Source organism: Pseudophryne corroboree, chromosome 3, assembly GCF_028390025.1.
Source record: "Pseudophryne corroboree isolate aPseCor3 chromosome 3, aPseCor3.hap2, whole genome shotgun sequence".
NCBI lineage: Eukaryota > Metazoa > Chordata > Amphibia > Anura > Myobatrachidae > Pseudophryne > Pseudophryne corroboree.
Window position 1 is genome coordinate 617607270 of NC_086446.1, and position 19625 is coordinate 617626894.

Sequence of the window (19625 nt, forward strand, 5' to 3'; positions counted from 1 at the left end):
GTGTACATTGAGCCATCAAAAAACAAAAGGTTTCACTATCTCACTCAAAAAAGTCTGTATTTCGGAATATTCCGTATTTTGGAATATTTGGATACTCAAAATAAATATATATATATATATATATATATATATATATATATATATATATATATACGAAAATCAGTCCTTTGCGCTTAAAATCCTTGGAGTCCAGATTAGTGTCCAACTGCGCTTCAATCCCCTCCGTGCCACCGGAGCAAAGTAGAAACTGGTGAACAAATTGGAGAGCGCAAATAAGTAATAAAAAGTATAAGATTTTACTTGAAATAACTGCTTACATACATTTCAGTTTAAAACAAACGGCATGTGTGGAATACTGCAACTCAGCCACTGCATCCGCAATGTAGACTTCTCACAGAGCCCGCTCTGGTCACGGTCACTGACGTCACCACATCCACGTCCAAGCCACGCCCTACGCGTTTCGTCCAATCAGGGACTTCGTCAGGGGTGACGAAGTCCCTGATTGGACGAAACGCGTAGGGCGTGGCTTGGACGTGGATGTGGTGACGTCAGTGACCGTGACCAGAGCGGGCTCTGTGAGAAGTCTACATTGCGGATGCAGTGGCTGAGTTGCAGTATTCCACACATGCCGTTTGTTTTAAACTGAAATGTATGTAAGCAGTTATTTCAAGTAAAATCTTATACTTTTTATTACTTATTTGCGCTCTCCAATTTGTTCACCAATATATATATATATATATATATATATATATATATATATATATATATATATATATATTTATTTTTTTATTATTATATACACACACACACACACACACACACACACAGTGCATCCGGAACGTAACCACAGCGCTTCGCTTTTTCTACTTTTTATTATGTTACAGCCTTATTCCAATATGGAACACATAAATTTTTTCCCTCAAAATTCTACACACAGTACTCCATAATGACAACATGAAAGAAGTTTGAGAGTTTTGCAAATTTATTAAAAGTAAAAAACTAAGACATCACATGTACATAACTATTCACAGACTTTGCTCAATACTTTGTTGATGCACCTTCGGTGCCTGGTTTCCTCGAAACATGACGCCTGACATTCACGACAAAGAGTTCAATCTTTGTCTCATCAGACCAGAGAATTTGGTTTCTCATGGTCTGAGAATCCTTCAGGTGCATTTTGGCAAACTCCAGGCTGGCTGCCATGTGCTTTTTACTACGGAGTGGCTTCCGTCTGACCACTCTACCGTACAGGCCTGATTGGTGGATTGCTGCAGAGATGGTTGTCCTTCTAGAAGGTTCTCTTCTCTCCACAGAGGAATGCTGTAGCTCTGACAGAGGGATCATCAGGTTCTTGGTAACCTCCCTGACTAGGGCCCTTCTCCTCCGATCGCTCAGTTTAGACCAGTGATGGCTAACCTTGACACTCCAGCTGTTGTTGAACTACACATAAATCACAGGTACAGTTTGACTTCATTTACATCACTGGAATTGTCTCGGACCAGCAAGTCATGTCCACTCAAACAGGCGCATTTGTGCTTTTTTGCTGGCCATCTTGTGCAAGTTCAACTCTGTCATACCTTTACTGAACACTGGCCACATCTACGTACAACAAAGAAACATCTACGTACAACAAAGGAAACAAAGTACCAGTGTGCAAATGCACTATGAAGACTTCCCGTTGCAGGATGGGAAGAATATCATTTTAAAGATTAATATTTTCATTTACAAATATTTCAGAACAGACACAGTATAATTAAAAGTAACAGTTGGTACAATTTAAATCTGGTGGAGGTTGGGGAAAACCGTACCGGTAGCACTAGCTGCAAACTTGCACACAGTAACTCTGGTCACATTTTCTTGTATTGCAGTACTATTAAAAACCTTTTGATGTTAGAATCCCACCAGAAACATGGGAGAGCCAGGGCTGAGCAAGCAAGGCTGGAAATTTCCAACAGGAAAGCGAAACGGCGATGGAAAAACAGAGCACAAAAGTTTCCCTGGTCTGGTAAACCTCAATGTTATTTTCCAAACATGCTGACTGCACCAGATATGGCTGATAGTTTGTTTTCCAAAGTCTGTCAATTACAAAGCAATTTCGTGGTCTCTGACACTGTCCGTAAAAAATAAAAAAAATAAAAAATATCATTAACATAAAATTAAAAAGTCTTCAACCATCATACAACAGGACAAAAATAGATTTTATGTAAGAATAGGCCATACATACATACATACATACATACCTACCTACTTCTTGAAGGGGGAACATTTTCAAACAGTCACCAAGTTGCCAAAGGAAGAAAATTACCCATCATAAACACTATAATTACTTTGACAAGTGGAAAAGTACTTTGCATAAGTCTACAAAATGTTACATAATACAATAATCTGTCAGGACACAAACCTATGTTAGCAAGAGGAGGTGTTAATGTGGGGATCCGGTCTTTAGGTCGACAGTAAGTAGGTCGACATGGTTTCTAGGTAGACAGGGACTCTATGTCGACATGACAAAAGATCGACATGAGTTGTTTACATTTTCTTTAATTTATTTTACTTTTTCATACTTTACGATCCACATGGACTACAATTGGGAACGGTAACCTGTGCCGAGCTCTGCGGCAGCGGAACGAGGCACCTTGACCGAGCTATGCAAGGGGACACGGTGCACTAATTGGGGTTCCTGGTCACTGTACAGAGAAAACGACACCAAAAAAAGTAAACCTTTCCTCATGTCGACCTAGAGTCCATGTCGACCTACTTACTGTCGCCCAAAAGTCTAATCTACCCAATGTACCACACCCGTTAATGTGTCATAATTTTCTGGGTTGATTAAATGAAAAAAAAAAGCCCTCCACAAGGAACTGTGCCTCATTCCCATGCCCACTAGATGCATGCCAGAAACTGTCCCTTTAATTTAAAGATAATACATCTATATGCAGCTACTACATGCCAAAATAGTTCACAGAAAAACCTAATATGACACGGACAACACAACTTGTGGGATTAAATAACCGAGCTCATGTTTAGGGATCCGATTGGGATCTTGGCTGTCAAAAAGACCAACATTGATCATAATGCCAGCACCAGCATCTAGAATAGGATCACAATGGCGACTGATTGACAAGACATCAAAGAGGTAAGCCGCGGCAGGGTGTGTGGGGTGGGGTTTTTCTTGGTTGTGGGGGTTAGGTTTAGGTTGTGGGGGGAGGGTTAGGCACGCCCGGGTAGGGTTAGGCTGCAGGGAAGGAGGGGGAAGGGGTTAGATTAAGGCTGCGGTAAGGGGGAAGGGGGGTGGTTAGGAACCACTAGGGAGGGATAGGATTAGGCAGTGGGAGGGGGGGGGGGTGTTAGGCTGCAGTTAGGATGCCGTGATGCCGTGTTCACTATTCTGACCCGCAGCATACCGCCCTCCAGCATTTCAGACCCAACCCCATGTTTAAACAGGCAATTCGTGCATACATGCCCACAGCTCGTCATCCATCCCCTAATTACCAAAAGAGCAATGCTTGCCATCGAGACATTATATACTTGGTCACTGATTTATTTATTTTTATGCACAAGCGACTATTATTTACCCTTTACAGATAAAGTTGGACAGGCACATTGCACGCCTTTAAATGAAACCTTGACATTTGATCGGTAACATTTTGTGCCATTTGTCCAAAAGGCACATGCATGATCCTACAGTGCAGGAGCAGAGATAAGTTAGGAAAGTCATTTAGTACCAGTCATCATAATAGTCCTTATCACAGAGACCAACTCAGCTGGCAGCGGATGCTACAGGGTAATGGATGATGGATGGCAGTGTCTGGCGCAGCTTGAAAAACAAAACTATTGAATGTTACACAAAGATAAATAAGCTTGTCACAGGGAGTGTGCACAGCATTTCACGTTTATAAACCGGTTTTGTATAATCCCTTCCTTCAATATCAATGAACAGATCTTTAAAAAAAAAAAAAAAAATGAAACATGTTACTCTTATATAAAAATAATTCTGCACTTATCACAAAAATAGGAACAATAGTTGCCTTCAAAGAATATACTGAAAGATTATTCTGTATAAACAGAGGCTAGGAGGGTGTGATGGGACTTGTAGTTTTACAACAACTACAGTGAAAATATCTGATCTAACCTGAATAAGCGATCAAAGATTATAAGATCTCTTATATGGATTATGCAACATTGTGCTCATTTAAATAGCTGTTCCAGTAAGAAGAAAAGGGATATGTTAAACTGGGTAAAACAATGTTTTGGAGAATTTGGGTTTATGCACAAAATTTATTTTCCAGATTCTTATTTTTAATACCCAGATGTCCATGGGTAAACTGGTCTGAAGTGAGCAGAGTCGTCTTCCCTCTTCTCTCACACTTCAATTACAGCTCTCTCGTACTCAGTGACTGTCTATACCTGCATCTCCTCCCTCTCATAACTGCCTGCCACTAGTAATACGCCAATTACTCTTCTGCTTCCTTACATCTCAGCTGTATGGTGTACTGAAAATGGTGGTGCCAATTGTTACCTGTGCTCTTTATTTGTTTTTCAGCTACCATAATGATACGTTCTGCATACCCTGTATTGTTCTCCTGTGCTGTATTTGCAGCGCTGTGAACCACTTGTGGTGACTTGTAAATAAAATGTAATAATAATAATAATAATAATAAAACACCAAAAATTTTAGGGAAAGTGCCTCTGCGTAATATCAGGGAGGAACTTCCCTGAGTGTATGTCAAACTAGAGAGCTTTTGGGTCCTTGCCTGAAGGGAAGGAAAAATGACCTATTATCCACTGGGTCAATACCAAATAATGCCATTATAGCTTGGATTCACAAATTGATATGCAGATGGCATACTGGCATGGTATAGCAGAGACATTGCCTTAGCACTACAAAACTAAGACAGAATATCAAATGTGGAACATTACTTCACATCAGGAGGATGCGCAATGCTAACCTCAATTAATACGAGTACAAGCTGGATAGCTGGATGGTATGATCTGTCAGATGTGTTTTAGAGTAATACACAGTACTCTCAGGGAAACCAGGATGGTGGTTGTTCCCAGTCATTAATTTATCTGTAAGTACTGACAGAATTTATTAAATACCTCCAGTATTGTGTGTGACTGAGAATGTATGGAGATGATAAGCTACAAATATAAGTTGTGGTTCAGCAACAGACAACCTAAAACTTCAATGCTAGGAGCAAAAAATCTCACAATTAGCAATGAAAAACTAGGGCCCTATTTCCAATTGTACTCTCTTAAAGAAAACCTGTCACCTATTCCCAATGGAGGCTTCTATGTTAGGGTTGAATGTGTGTGGGTTGATAGATAGACAGTGTGTAGTTAGACAGTCAATAGATAGACACCATATGTTAGACATTAGGTTGACGGGGTCAAAAGGCTGACACAAAAAAAGGTAGACACCATGTTTTTTGCGGTTTGTGTGGATAGTTTTGTCATCTGGGACCTCCAATTGTAGAAAGGCATCCCCTCGCCACAAGGTTTGTAACCAACTTTATGCCGACATGGACAGAGAAGGTATAAAATACTCCAAAAACATGTAATTTTTTTTTAAAAAGTCTTTCTTTTTTATGTCGACCTATTGTCTGTCTAACATATGGTGTCTATGTTACCAGGTTGAATGCAGCCTATCAACTTATTAGCAACTAGTAAATGATAACTATTAGTTGTGTGTAGGCAATATCTATAACCTCCTGAAAGTCTGGATAGAAGAAACGCATTGAGACTTTTTTTTTTTTGGACACTCATCCTGAAAACTGGGTTTCCATTTTTGATGTACACATAGAAGCATTTGTCTGTTCCTAGGAGGAAATAAATTAGCCAGAGGACTTCTAGTGGGATTTTAGCTCCCAGGTTAAGTGCCCGGAGCTACGCTATTTCCTGCAGTGAGCCACAGATCACAGGTTGAGTGCCCATGGCTAAGCATTTATCGTCTGCAGTAAACTGGCACCTAGCCACAGAAGCACTAGTCAACATGGATTTCTATTCACACCTCATGAGGGATCAAGCAGAAATCTGCATTAAGTGCCCCAGAAGGCTAGTTGCAGGCAGTAACTGAATAGCTCTGGGCACTTAACCTGGAGGTGCTAAAACTCCACGGTAAGTCCAAAAGCTAACTGAACTCCCCCCTTAAGTGATACAAGATCCTAAAGTGTGTGTGTGTGTGTGTGTGTGTGTGTGTGTGTGTGTGTGTGTGTGTGTGTGTGGAGAGGGGGGGGGGGCTTAAAAGGGAAAGGTATTTTTCTTAGAGAGGAAAGTCTATTTTGGGACTTCATTTGCATAAGTACACTGTCACTATTTATTGCCATTATTGTGTTTGCACAGGAAATTAAGCGCCGTTTCAATTTCTTCCCATCCAGTTTCATTGACATTTTAGGCAAAAAAATAGCATAGCCATTCAAATAAATGTTCTAGAATGTGAATCCAAACAGTATCAAGAAAATTAGATAAATAAAATTTAGTGATCCCAATGTTTTTTAGTATGATAAACACTACACAGAATACCAGCAGTTGTGCAGGCTCAGATTTACTTGGTTCTTATAGCCAGAATTAAACCAGAGTTTGGATTTATCCGTATTTTTCTTATTGGCTAACCAAAACACGCGACAGCCGAGAGCCAATAAGATGCCATTTTGAGATCCAGATAAATCCGAACACGCCCATCTCTAGCTCTGAGTAACCAGATTCCGATCTGAGATGCTAGTTATCAGTTCTGACACCCTACATAAGTTGGATGGAATATAAAGCTCAGGGTAACGTTAAGTACTGTATAACCCCAAAGTAGCATTCTGAAGCTTGGATCCTGCAGCTAATGCCATCTACAGATGGGCTATATTCTGCAGAATTTGAGAGGGGGATCTGTAGGATCTCTCCCCTGTGTTCGCTCATGCGCCGACTAACGTCGGTGAATCACAGCTGGCAGACTTAGTACATACTTGTACTTATCACCAGGATGGGCTCATACAGTACAACCTGTCCCGGCAATCAGTAATAGAACATTTAGGCAAATAAGGATTCCTTCTTATCAGGGGTTGGCAGCATCTATTAATAAACAGCCCATCAATGACAGATTGGATACCAGTGAAAATAAGCTGTGTTTTTACTACACAGTTGTTTAATGCTATCAATACCCCGAGCTTTACAAGTTTTTTTTGTTTTGTTTTTACTACCACATCAATGTTACCAACCAAAAGAGTTTGATGTGTAAATTACACAACAGCCCATAAGATGTCTGTCAGACACACTTTGTAGTAGAGTAACATTACCTCTAAGGCAGGTATGTATGCGTTCCACTATCAGTCTCATCTTGACCGCTGCCTCATGTATCAGCAGGTTTGGAATCCATGTACAGACGCTATTAAATTCAAACCTGCTGATGTCAAACCAATTTTATGATGCATTTGTGTGAAAAAACAGGCACAATATTGCATGCATCCTGCTAGTATAGAAGGCCCAAATACAACCCACAAAAATTCTCAGCCTGCGACTATCTACATCTTACTCAGGGTTATCCATGGACAACCATTTAAAAAAAAAAAAAAGCAGAACAGGAAGTAACAGTTTTGCGCTCTATTAACATACTTCCACACATGTACATAATGCCTATTACTTCCAATAAGTCATGGAAGGACAGAAAGCCTCAATAACCCCATTCCTCTGGATCTTGTGACTGACTAATTTGCTCACACTAAATAAAATAAAATGAATGTACCGTATATACTCGAGTATAAGCCGACTTTTTCAGCACTTTTTTTTGTGCTGAAAAAGCCACCTCGGCTTATACTCGAGTCAGTGCAGGCAGAGGCAGAGCAGTGTGAAGGAGGGACATGGAGCGCACAGCGCGCGGCGCTCCTGTGTCCCTCCTGCATCTCCGGCGGCAGCAGCGGCGGTTCTATTACAGGAAGTACCCGTTCGTGACCTCTGATCACGAACCGGCACTTCCTATAATAGACCCGCCGCGGCCGCCGAAGATGCAGGAGGGACACAGGAGAGGCGCATGCTGTGCGCTTCGTGTCCCTCCAGAAGACAGCGCGGGATCGACGGAGGGGTAAGTAACAACACTGTGGGGCATACCTGGCACTTGGGGAGGGAACGTATCTGGCAGCACTGTGGGGGCATATCTGGCAGCACTGTGGGGGCATATCTGGCAGCACTGTGGGGGCATATCTGGCAGCACTGTGGGGGCATATCTGGCAGCACTGTGGGGGCATATCTGGCAGCACTGTGGGGGCATATCTGGCAGCACTGTGGGGGCATATCTGGCAGCACTGTGGGGGCATATCTGGCAGCACTGTGGGGGCATATCTGGCAGCACTGTGGGGGCATATCTGGCAGCACTGTGGGGGCATATCTGGCAGCACTGTGGGGGCATATCTGGCAGCACTGTGGGGGCATATCTGGCAGCACTGTGGGGGCATATCTGGCAGCACTGTGGGGGCATAACTGGCAGCACTGTGGGGGCATATCTGGCAGCACTGTGTGGGGGCATATCTGGCAGCACTGTTGGGGCATATCTGGCAGCACTGTTGGGGCATATCTGGCAGCACTGTGGGGGCATATCTGGCAGCACTGTGGGGGCATAACTGGCAGCACTATGGGGGCATAACTGGCAGCACTGTGGGGGCATAACTGGCAGCACTGTGGGGGCATATCTGGCAGCACTGTGGGGGCATAACTGGCAGCACTGTGGGGGCATATCTGGCAGCACTGTGGGGGCATATCTGGCAGCACTGTGGGGGCATATCTGGCAGCACTGTGGGGGCATATCTGGCAGCACTGTGGGGGCATATCTGGCAGCACTGTGGGGGCATATCTGGCAGCACTGTGGGGGCATATCTGGCAGCACTGTGGGGGCATATCTGGCAGCACTGTGGGGGCATATCTGGCAGCACTGTGGGGGCATAACTGGCAGCACTGTGGGGGCATAACTGGCAGCACTGTGGGGGCATAACTGGCAGCAATGTGGGGGCATATCTGGCAGCACTGTGGGGGCATATCTGGCAGCACTGTGGGGGCATATCTGGCAGCACTGTGGGGGCATATCTGGCACTATGAGGGCATATCTGGCACTGAGGGCTGTGTACGGCTAGAGCTGCATTTCCCACCCTAGGCTTATACTCGAGTCAATAAGTTTTCCCAGGTTTTTGTGGTAGAATTAGGTGCCTCGGCTTATATTCGGGTCGACTTATACTCGAGTATATACGGTAATTGCTGAATTTCTCTCCTGTGCGCTCACACTCAGCACTGAGGCTGCAGAGCTTCGCCAACTTCATAGTGCAGCCCCAAGTCCTAATGTTTTAGCTCTAGTGTTTATTTCTACCTCAAGATAACAATACTTGGAATAATAAAGGAGTGCCAATCAACTGTCCATGTCATAAGGTCCACTGTGGCTGCAGAATAGTTAACCACATGTTCTTTGGTTTTATGCACTAGTTGTAATGTTTTTTCCAGTCACAGCTGGTGCTGTTTTCATTTCGGTTTTCCCTCCAGGGCTTTTTCCAGAAGGCTGTGTACAGAACCATGCATGCATTGCACAGTGTATTAGATGTCTTGAATAATAAAGGAATTTGTGATGCCAGTTTGATGCCACTTTCCACCCTACCATATGTCTAGGTGAATTCATCTAGTCCAGAGGTTCTCAAACTCGGTCCTCAGGACCCCACACAGTGCATGTTTTGCAGGTTTCCTCACAGAATCACAAGTGACATAATTAGCTCCACCTGTGGACCTTTTAAAATGTGTCAGTGCGTAATTAGTACACCTGTGCACTTGCTGGGTTACCTGCAAAACATGCACTGTGTGGGGTCCTGAGGACAGAGTTTGAGAACCACTGATCTAGTCAAATCAAAGTCTGTACCATAAGTGACTTGCAGTATTCCATGACATAAAAAGTCCAATAAAATGTTCGTGGGGGTATGCAATTTTTTTTTAGTAGCCACAGCTTCCGTCTAAAAGTGACAGGAGCTATTCAATTATTTGTGCCACTGGACACAGGTGTCACTTGCGTCCAAATTTATAGCAGATATCGCTCCCAAATACACCGGGATTAGCCAAGCAAAGTGTCTAAACCTGTGTAAACTACTGGGCGCGCTGCCATTCTAAAGGCAGACTGTAGAAGGGATTTCTGCTCGTACCTCGGGAGGCTGCGAGCACAAATCTGCGATAAGTTATAAGCGCCCGGAGCACAAACAACTGAACACCTCCTTCCACTTTACACTGGAGCTGCGGTCATGAAAATAAACAATTGAATTCCCTCCTCAGAGACATACTTCAACATTAATTTATGTACTTGCCTCTGAGGGCATTTTCATTTCTAACAAGTAGACTATGAACTATTAATCCATACATTTTCCACATCTGAAATGCAAACACTTTGGTGTTTCACAGCAAAATAAGCACATAGGGGGGTATTCAATGGGGTCAATTCTATTCGGCAACTAACGAATAGCGCCGGGAATTAGCTCCCGACGCTATTCAATTCAGCAACTAGTTACGTCGGCGATGGCCCGTTCTCGCCGACAAAACAGGTTGAATTGTCGGGAGAACGGGCATTCTCCGACTTAACTCCCCGGCGCGAGGCTGATTCCCGACAGAATCAGCCTCGCGCCGGCCGCGAGGCAGCACTTTTGTCGGGTTTCTCTTCTCATCCCCCGGGGATGAGAGAAGAATTCCCGACAATTGCAGGTAATTAGTTGCTGAATTGAATAGCATCGGGAGCTAATTCCCGGCGCTATTCGTTAGTTGCCGAATAGAATCGACCCCATTGTTTGTCGGAAACTGCTGCCTTGTCGCAAAGACTGCCGTTTCCGACTTTTTTAGGACAGAAGGTGTTCTGACCTATTCAATCCTTTCTCTGTGAATTCCTGTCAGAAAACACGTGGATCGGAGGATTGGCATTGTCAGGAACGGCCAAATCCTGTCAGATTTGGCCGCTCACTGAATACGGAGATGACGTATCCTTTCCGTCGTGAAGGATCCGACATCGATTGAATACACCCCTTAAAGTACACATTGTCATTTTTATTTTAAAATAGCACAATGGAGCTGGTTGTTGTGGCATTGCTATCATTTTGATAGATTGCAGCCATTATAAATAAATGTTTGCCAATGTATGGTCTAATAGCAAAGAAACCATTAAAATGATTTGAGATCGGGAAGTCCTAAATTACAAGGGACCAGTTTAGCATTTTTTCCATCTCCCTAATTTCAGCTGAAGCAATACTATAGCTTACTTTTTTTTTTTTTTTACCTCACAATAGAGAATAAATTGCGCCACCACCACCCTTGACCTGGACCTGACCTTTCTGCCAGACTCTGCCACCATCTTGATTTCTGTTTTTAATTACTTCTGTGTGATTTTCTATTTTCTTTAATACCAAATTCTTGTACAATGTACCATGCGTCTAAAATCTGTTATGTGACTTTGGGGCAGATTCAGTTTTTGGGGGATCTCATTTTCATGTCTAAACGGGACTGTTTAGATGCCGAAGCAATTGTCACAATTCAACTGTTGTTTGGACGCACATGCATATTGGGCCGATGTAGCGCACATTTCTGCACGCACCTCAGGAGGTTGCAAAAAGAAGTGTCACCTATGCGGCTACAACCCAACTAAACGGAGCAACAATTGAAATACTCCATTTTGTGCCGCCTAGTGGTAGCCGCGTGGTTAAGATTTGAAGCGGCCCCTTTCAGTTCTAAAGGAGGAAAGCGCTTTATAAATAAAATTATTATTATTGTATTTTTTTTTATATTATTTTAATTCAGCATGTACAGAATGACACCGATCACTATGAGAAATAATTTGCTGCTCCTAATCACAAATTTAAAAGAATGTAATTGAACTGTGTGTTGTGTAGAAGGGTCAAGATGTCCACACATTGACATTCATTATTTAGCCCAATAGACCCAATCTTTTCACACACGCGAGTGACCAAATTGGACAGGATATGAAATTCAGTAGTCACAAATAAATACTAGATACCAGGAGGTCTAAGACCTAGTGAGATAGAGATAGATAGAGATATATATATATATATATATATATATATATATATATATATATATATATATAGAAAAAAGGAAGGCGCATGTATGAGTGGAGTATGAAATCTTTACTAGTAAAAAAGTACAAGCTCATGTACATCGAAGTAAAATAATACCAGCTCCCGTCTCCAAAACCCCACAAGAAATGCCTCCGGATCGCATCCCAGCAGTGCTTCAGACAGGGAAACTTCAGCGGTTCACGTTCAGCTGCGCTTACGTCCAAGCACCAAATCACAGTGCATGCGGCTGCTCGTTTAGCATTTGGTGTGAGCGTCCCGACCGGTTTCGTCACAATTGACCCCCTGGGGTTTTGGAGACGGGAGCTGGTATTATTTTACTTCGATGTACATGAGCTTGTACTTTTTTACTAGTAAAGATTTCATACTCTACTCATACATGCGCCTTCCTTTTTTCTGTTCTTTTACATGTACTTAGCCGGCGGATCGGCTTTTCAGGAATTGGCAGCATTTACATCAATTAAAAAGGACTGAATATGTTCTATTGTATGTATGTATGTATATATATATATATATATATATATATATATATATATATATATATATATATATATATATATATATATATACACACACACACACACACACAAGTAGAGAGTACCGGCTCTCCCATAAGCAAATTGCAGCTGTGCGCCGGGTGCCCGTGCAAATGGACGTATACACAAGTGGAAGGTGGCACGGCACTCCAAGGCGGCTTTTTAAATAATCACTCAGACGGCAGGAGTTCAGCAACGTTTCAATGTATTCAACATTGTCCTCAGGCTTAAAAAACACACTAACAATACTTACATATATAGGAGACTCTCACCAGGTGTACAACGCCGTCCTTCCGGATACGGGACAAACACCCGCCCAGCGGCGTGAACGTCAAAGATGACGTCATCCATGTGCTCCCCATCACCATAGTAACCATATGCGCTGTAATTAAACACAGTTTTAGCTATAAGGATTATAATTATTGTCTAATACAACTGATCTTGAACCACATATGAACCAATTTAAATGAATACATTAGTCCAATATGGAAGTAACTCATAAGGTACGGCCAGTATCATATTTATCTAAAGTAGCTAAGAGTTAAATATTCATTTAGACCTCGTGGGGCCACAGTATCCAATCTCTGGATCCACTGAGCTTCCCTCTGCAATAATTTTAACCCCCGATTGCCACCTCTCAATGAAGGCTGTATTTGGTCAATCATTCTATATCTAACCGTTGTTAACGGATGGCGTGCAGTGCTGAAATGGCGTGCGACAGGCTGTTCGCTTTTGCCAGTGTTTATGGCTGCCTTGATCGCCGATCTATGGGCTGCCATACGTTCCTTGAATGTTCTTTCGGTTTTACCAATGTATGACAGCCCACAGGGGCATATCAGTTGGTACACCACAAACCGAGACCCACAAGTGAGTCTATGTTGGATGTGGTAAGTTTTACCTGTATGAGGGTGTTGGAATTTATCCCCCGGTATTAGGAACTGACATGTCGTACATGTACATCTATAACATCCCTTTCTCATACCATAAAAAATGGATTGAGGCCTCGGATCAAATATATCTGTTCTAACTAGGATGTCACGTAAATTTCTAGTTCTTTTGTAACAGGGCATGATTCTAGTATCAGACAATTTCAAATCAGGATCTGACTGTATGATTTCCCAATGTTTTTTGACAGAAGAATTAATGGTTTCACTTACTGCATTAAATTCTTGCACCCACGGGATACAAGCATCAGGTGCTCGATTATGTTGGGGATATAAAAGTTGATGTCTGTCCAATGCCAAGGCCTTAGTTTTAGCTGCCTTAAGCATTGTGGGATGATAGCCCCGACTTTTAAATTTATGAGACATATTATCAATTTGTTCCGCCGCTATAGCTGAATCTGAGGTAATGCGTATCAATAAAGAACAATTCATCTTCCACGCCAAACATGTATATATTTGAGTACGATGGGGCCACACTGGACCCCATCGCACAACCTTGTCGCTGCAAATAAAATTTCCCATCATATAGGAAATAATTTTTGCATAATGTCATTTCCAGCAGTTGCACACAAAGAAATATCTGGTCCGGCATAATCAGATTGAGCCCTTAGAAACTGGGCAACAGCCTCCAGACCACCCACATGTGGTATAGACGTATATAAACTCTTTATTGATACAGAGATTTCCAAAAACATCATTTTCTTTTGTAGGTATATAGATGACCTATTGGTCATCTGGCAAGGCCCTCGGGAGTCTCTGATGTCTATTATTGATACCCACAATAAGAGGGAGCACCCCATTAAATTTACCTATTCGATATCTGTAGATACTATTCAATATCTAGATGTCCAATTGACCATTAAAAATGGTAGATTAGCAACATCATTGTTTTCTAAATCTACAGATAGGAACAACCTGTTGCACTTTAAAAGTTGCCATCCGTATCCTCTGAAACGAGGTCTCCCCTACTCTCAATTTATCAGGGCTAAGCGCATTACCTCAGATTCAGCTATAGCGGCGGAACAAATTGATAATATGTCTCATAAATTTAAAAGTCGGGGCTATCATCCCACAATGCTTAAGGCAGCTAAAACTAAGGCCTTGGCATTGGACAGACATCAACTTTTATATCCCCAACATAATCGAGCACCTGATGCTTGTATCCCGTGGGTGCAAGAATTTAATGCAGTAAGTGAAACCATTAATTCTTCTGTCAAAAAACATTGGGAAATCATACAGTCAGATCCTGATTTGAAATTGTCTGATACTAGAATCATGCCCTGTTACAAAAGAACTAGAAATTTACGCGACATCCTAGTTAGAACAGATATATTTGATCCGAGGCCTCAATCCATTTTTTATGGTATGAGAAAGGGATGTTATAGATGTACATGTACGACATGTCAGTTCCTAATACCGGGGGATAAATTCCAACACCCTCATACAGGTAAAACTTACCACATCCAACATAGACTCACTTGTGGGTCTCGGTTTGTGGTGTACCAACTGATATGCCCCTGTGGGCTGTCATACATTGGTAAAACCGAAAGAACATTCAAGGAACGTATGGCAGCCCATAGATCGGCGATCAAGGCAGCCATAAACACTGGCAAAAGCGAACAGCCTGTCGCACGCCATTTCAGCACTGCACGCCATCCGTTAACAACGGTTAGATATAGAATGATTGACCAAATACAGCCTTCATTGAGAGGTGGCAATCGGGGGTTAAAATTATTGCAGAGGGAAGCTCAGTGGATCCAGAGATTGGATACTGTGGCCCCACGAGGTCTAAATGAATATTTAACTCTTAGCTACTTTAGATAAATATGATACTGGCCGTACCTTATGAGTTACTTCCATATTGGACTAATGTATTCATTTAAATTGGTTCATATGTAATTCAAGATCAGTTGTATTAGACAATAATTATAATCCTTATAGCTAAAACTGTGTTTAATTACAGCGCATATGGTTACTATGGTGATGGGGAGCACATGGATGACGTCATCTTTGACGTTCACGCCGCTGGGCGGGTGTTTGTCCCGTATCCGGAAGGACGGCGTTGTACACCTGGTGAGAGTCTCCTATATATGTAAGTATTGTTAGTGTGTTTTTTAAGCCTGAGGACAATGTTGAATACATTGAAACGTTGCTGAACTCCTGCCGTCTGAGTGATTATTTAAAAAGCCGCCTTGGAGTGCCGTGCCACCTTCCACTTGTGTATGTATGTGTGTATATATATATATATATATATATATATATATATATATATATATATATATATATATATACACACACATATACACATACATACATACATACACATATACACACACATCTTCCAACACACGCGAGTGGACAAATTGGACAGATTTTAAATTCAGCGGTCGGACATAAAGGCAGCGGCCACAAGAACAGAATGCAGCAGTCACCCAGGGCATGTCGAAATCTGCAAGAATTTGTTCAAAATAAAAATGATAAAATCCGTACCAAGTTTAAGCAATAAACACAGAGTCCAGACTAACTGATCAACATATCCAAACTAACAAACTATAGCAGTGTATGGTCTTATCCTAAACAATAACTGATCAAACATGATTTGGTCCAGGAGTACGGTAAATCAGCTTAATGAATGTCCTCAAAATTAGCATATATGTCAGTGGTTCCCAAAATGTGTGCTGTGGCACCCTGAGGTGCCTCGGTTTGGTGGTCCAGGACCAATTTAAATTATTTATAGCCAACGTAATAGGCAAAACCAGTGCTGGTGGCTGCCAGTCATAAAATATGTAGAAAGAAAAAAAAAAAAAAAAAGAATATATTGTCCCTTACCACAGAATTAAACCTAAGGATGACATATAAACCCAATTTACTTTATGTAATAATTAATTTTTCTAAATTTGTCACTAAAACTCTTGGCCTAGGGATGCCATGAAAAAAAATGTTATACTCTAGGGCGCCGTAATTCAAACAAAGTTTGGGAACCACTGACATACGAAGTAACTGACCAACCCTTAAATTGTACAACAGAATAAGCTGAGAAATGTTAGTCCATTACATTTATATAATTCCTTACACTGAGTAATAGGCTGTTAAGAGAGCTTATGGGGTATAGTTACTACAAGTGGAGATGTTGCCCATAGCAAACTGATTTTACTTATTTATCTAGCACCTTCTAGAAGACATTAGCTAAAATATGATTGGTTGCTATGGGCAACATCTCCGCTTCTATAAACCCGCACTTTACTAAATATACCACTGCATATTTTAAAAAGTAAGTATTGCCGATGACTAGATCATCAGGTGAGATGAAATTATGAGGTGATAAAAATAAACTTGCTGCTGATCTTTTAGAGGTCCATCTACAATAAATCACTGGTGATGAATCAATTCTACAGAATAATACAGATTATAGTGATGCCTCATATGATGAGATCATGCACAAGGTGATGAGCTGGGTGGTGCAATCACCTTGACTTTACCATGGCAGCCTGTCAGCAGAGATCAGTAAGTCTTCCACAACCTATAGCCCTTTTACACCGCCAGCTTTGAACACGGGATATTGCACATGAGCGCATATAACCCGTGTTGCTGTGCGGTGTAAAAGGGCCCAGTTGGAATAATCCGGGTCGAGTGACATGGTATTCCAACTCGGGTAGCAGTCAGGGTTGAACCCGTGTTCAATTCGGCTTGCTGTGTAAATGGGAAGCCGGGTCGATGCGACCCGTTTCCCATTCACTCTATGTGGACGCGCGGTGCTTGGAGATAATGCGATCTCTAAGCGTCACCTCCGCCGCATCTCCGGTGATGTCACCAACCCGGCAATATGCCGGGTTGGAAACAGTGGCGGCAAGGGGCCTGAGGCGGGTTGCAGCCGAGAAGCACCCACGTCAGGCTCCCAGGTGCGACCCGCCTCAGTAGGTATAAAAGGGATATTACACTGCCAACCCAGGTCACTGAACACAGGTTTTAAGGAGTGTCACAGCAACTTAAAACCCCAATTACACAGCAGGCTGGACCCAGGTTATTGATGGGGCTTCCTTCTGCTGGCGCTTGGAGAGGAGATCTCCAAGCGCCAGTGGGCTGGCTTTCCAAAGACTTAACGGAACCCGGGTTGGATGACCCAGGTCACTCGCTTACTGTGCCTAGTCACCCAGGTCCAACCCTGCTCGCTACCCGGGTTGGATTGCTAGTTCAGTTGACCTGGCTTTTATAGTTTCAGGGACCCTTTTCCACTCAGATCGAGTACAACTCGGCAATAACCTAGGTTATTTATGCAGTGTAAAAGGGAGAGCCATACAGTCATAGGCATACACTTGAGCAATGAAAGACAAATATCTGTAAAACAAAGAAGCAGGCCTTCATATTGCAAACATAAACATGACAACAAAGGAGCTGGTGGATGCAGTTAAGTCCATACTGTATGTGGCCCCAAGCTCATCTTGCATCAACTAAGGTGTGTGCACAGTGTATGACCTGGGCAGTGTGTATATACAGATGAAGGGTGTGTATACTGTAGTGTATGACCTGGGCAGTGTGTATATACAGATGAAGTGTGTGTGTGTGTGTGTGTGTGTGTGTGTGTGTGTATACTGTAGTGTAAGACCTGGGCAGTGTGTATATACAGATGAAGTGTGTGTGTGTGTGTGTGTGTGTGTGTGTGTGTGTGTGTACACTGTAGTGTATGACCTGGGCAGTGTGTATATACAGTTGAAGTGTGTGTATACTGTAGTGTATACTGGGCAGTGTATATACTGAAGTGTGTGTAAACTGTACTGTAAGATATAAACAGTGTGTATATTGAAGTGTGTGCATGTACTGCAGTGTATGATCTGGGCAGTGTATATAGGGGTGTGTGTGTGTGTGTGTGTGTGTGTGTGTGTGTGTACTGTAGTGTATGCTCTGGGCAGTGTGTATATAGAAGTGTATGTGTGCATAGTGTATGATCTGGGCAGTGTGTATAAACTGTAGTGTATGATCTGGGCAGTGTGTATATAGAAGTGTGTGTGTGCATAGTGTATGATCTGGACAGTGTGGATATAGAAGTAATGTAGTATATGTATGCATACTGTAGCGTGTGATCAGGGCAATGTGTAGAAGAGAGAGAGTGTGAGAGAGTGAGTGTGAGTGTATAGAGTAATACCAGGTCAGTGTGTGTGCATAGTGCAGCTGTCTGATGCTCTCCATGTAATAACCTGCAGCCTGTGCCAGAGGCTTTCCCATCCCGGGTGTCCCCCCTGTCATCCTGGAGCTGCCCCAGCGGGGAGCGAGGGGACCTCACCTGGAGAAGAAGTCGGCGATCCCCATCCTCCAGGGTCTCTCCTCTTCTTGGTCCTGTGGCCCCGGGACCCCCTCCGAGAGGCCGAAGCCGTCGTCCAGGTGGTCGGGAGCGCTCTGCCGCCGGCTCACCTCGAACGTGTTGCGGGAGCTCAGGGTGACATCCAGGAAACGGAAGCGATCGGCCTCGGCGGACACGAAGTAGCCGGCCACGGTGTGCGCGCTGACCGGGGAGGAATCGGAGCTGGACGAGCTGTCCGCAGGATCGGCGGCGGCCGGGAAGGTGTCCGGGGGACCCGGCCTGTGGGAGCGCTCGGCGGAGCAGCACTGCCGGTGACAGGCGCAGCCCGGGCTCCCGCTCACTACGCCGTTGGGCAGCTTGAGGCCGGGTTGGGGCAGGTAGCCCAGGTCGCCGTTGGTCATTCTCACGCCCGTGCCGGAGCCATACAGATGGAGGTCCGCTCTCCCGTCCCCGGCCTCCTCCGTTTCTTCCCCTTCCTCGGTCAGGTCCTCCCCGCAGCGGTAGAAGACAGGACCCCCCTGGCCGCCGGCATCCTCCGGCCCAACCATTTGCAGCACCCGGCTACCCTTAGCCTAAAGCAGCTGCTGACTGGCCGGCCCCGGAAGCGGTGCAGCGGCCGCCGCCTGGTCCCGGTGATGCGCTCCGTGGTGAGGGCGGTTACAGACCGCTGCTGCACAAGTGTCTCCCCTGGCCGGGGTCTCTCTGAGCCTAGGAGACGTTCCTGCTGCGCACCCGCCGTCACATGACGCGCACATCGGGATCGTCGCCGTCA

At 43.6% G+C, this 19625-nt stretch overlaps 1 protein-coding gene across 1 annotated transcript in view; it reads right to left on the reverse strand.

Annotated features, from left to right (window-relative positions):
- TBC1D12 (TBC1 domain family member 12) overlaps positions 1-19625 on the reverse strand; it is a 307345-nt gene extending 287720 nt beyond the window's left edge. The window contains exon 1 of the mRNA XM_063961654.1: positions 18836-19625. Coding sequence (XP_063817724.1) covers positions 18836-19401 — 566 coding nt within the window. The 5' untranslated portion in view covers positions 19402-19625. The remainder of the gene's footprint in view (positions 1-18835) is intronic.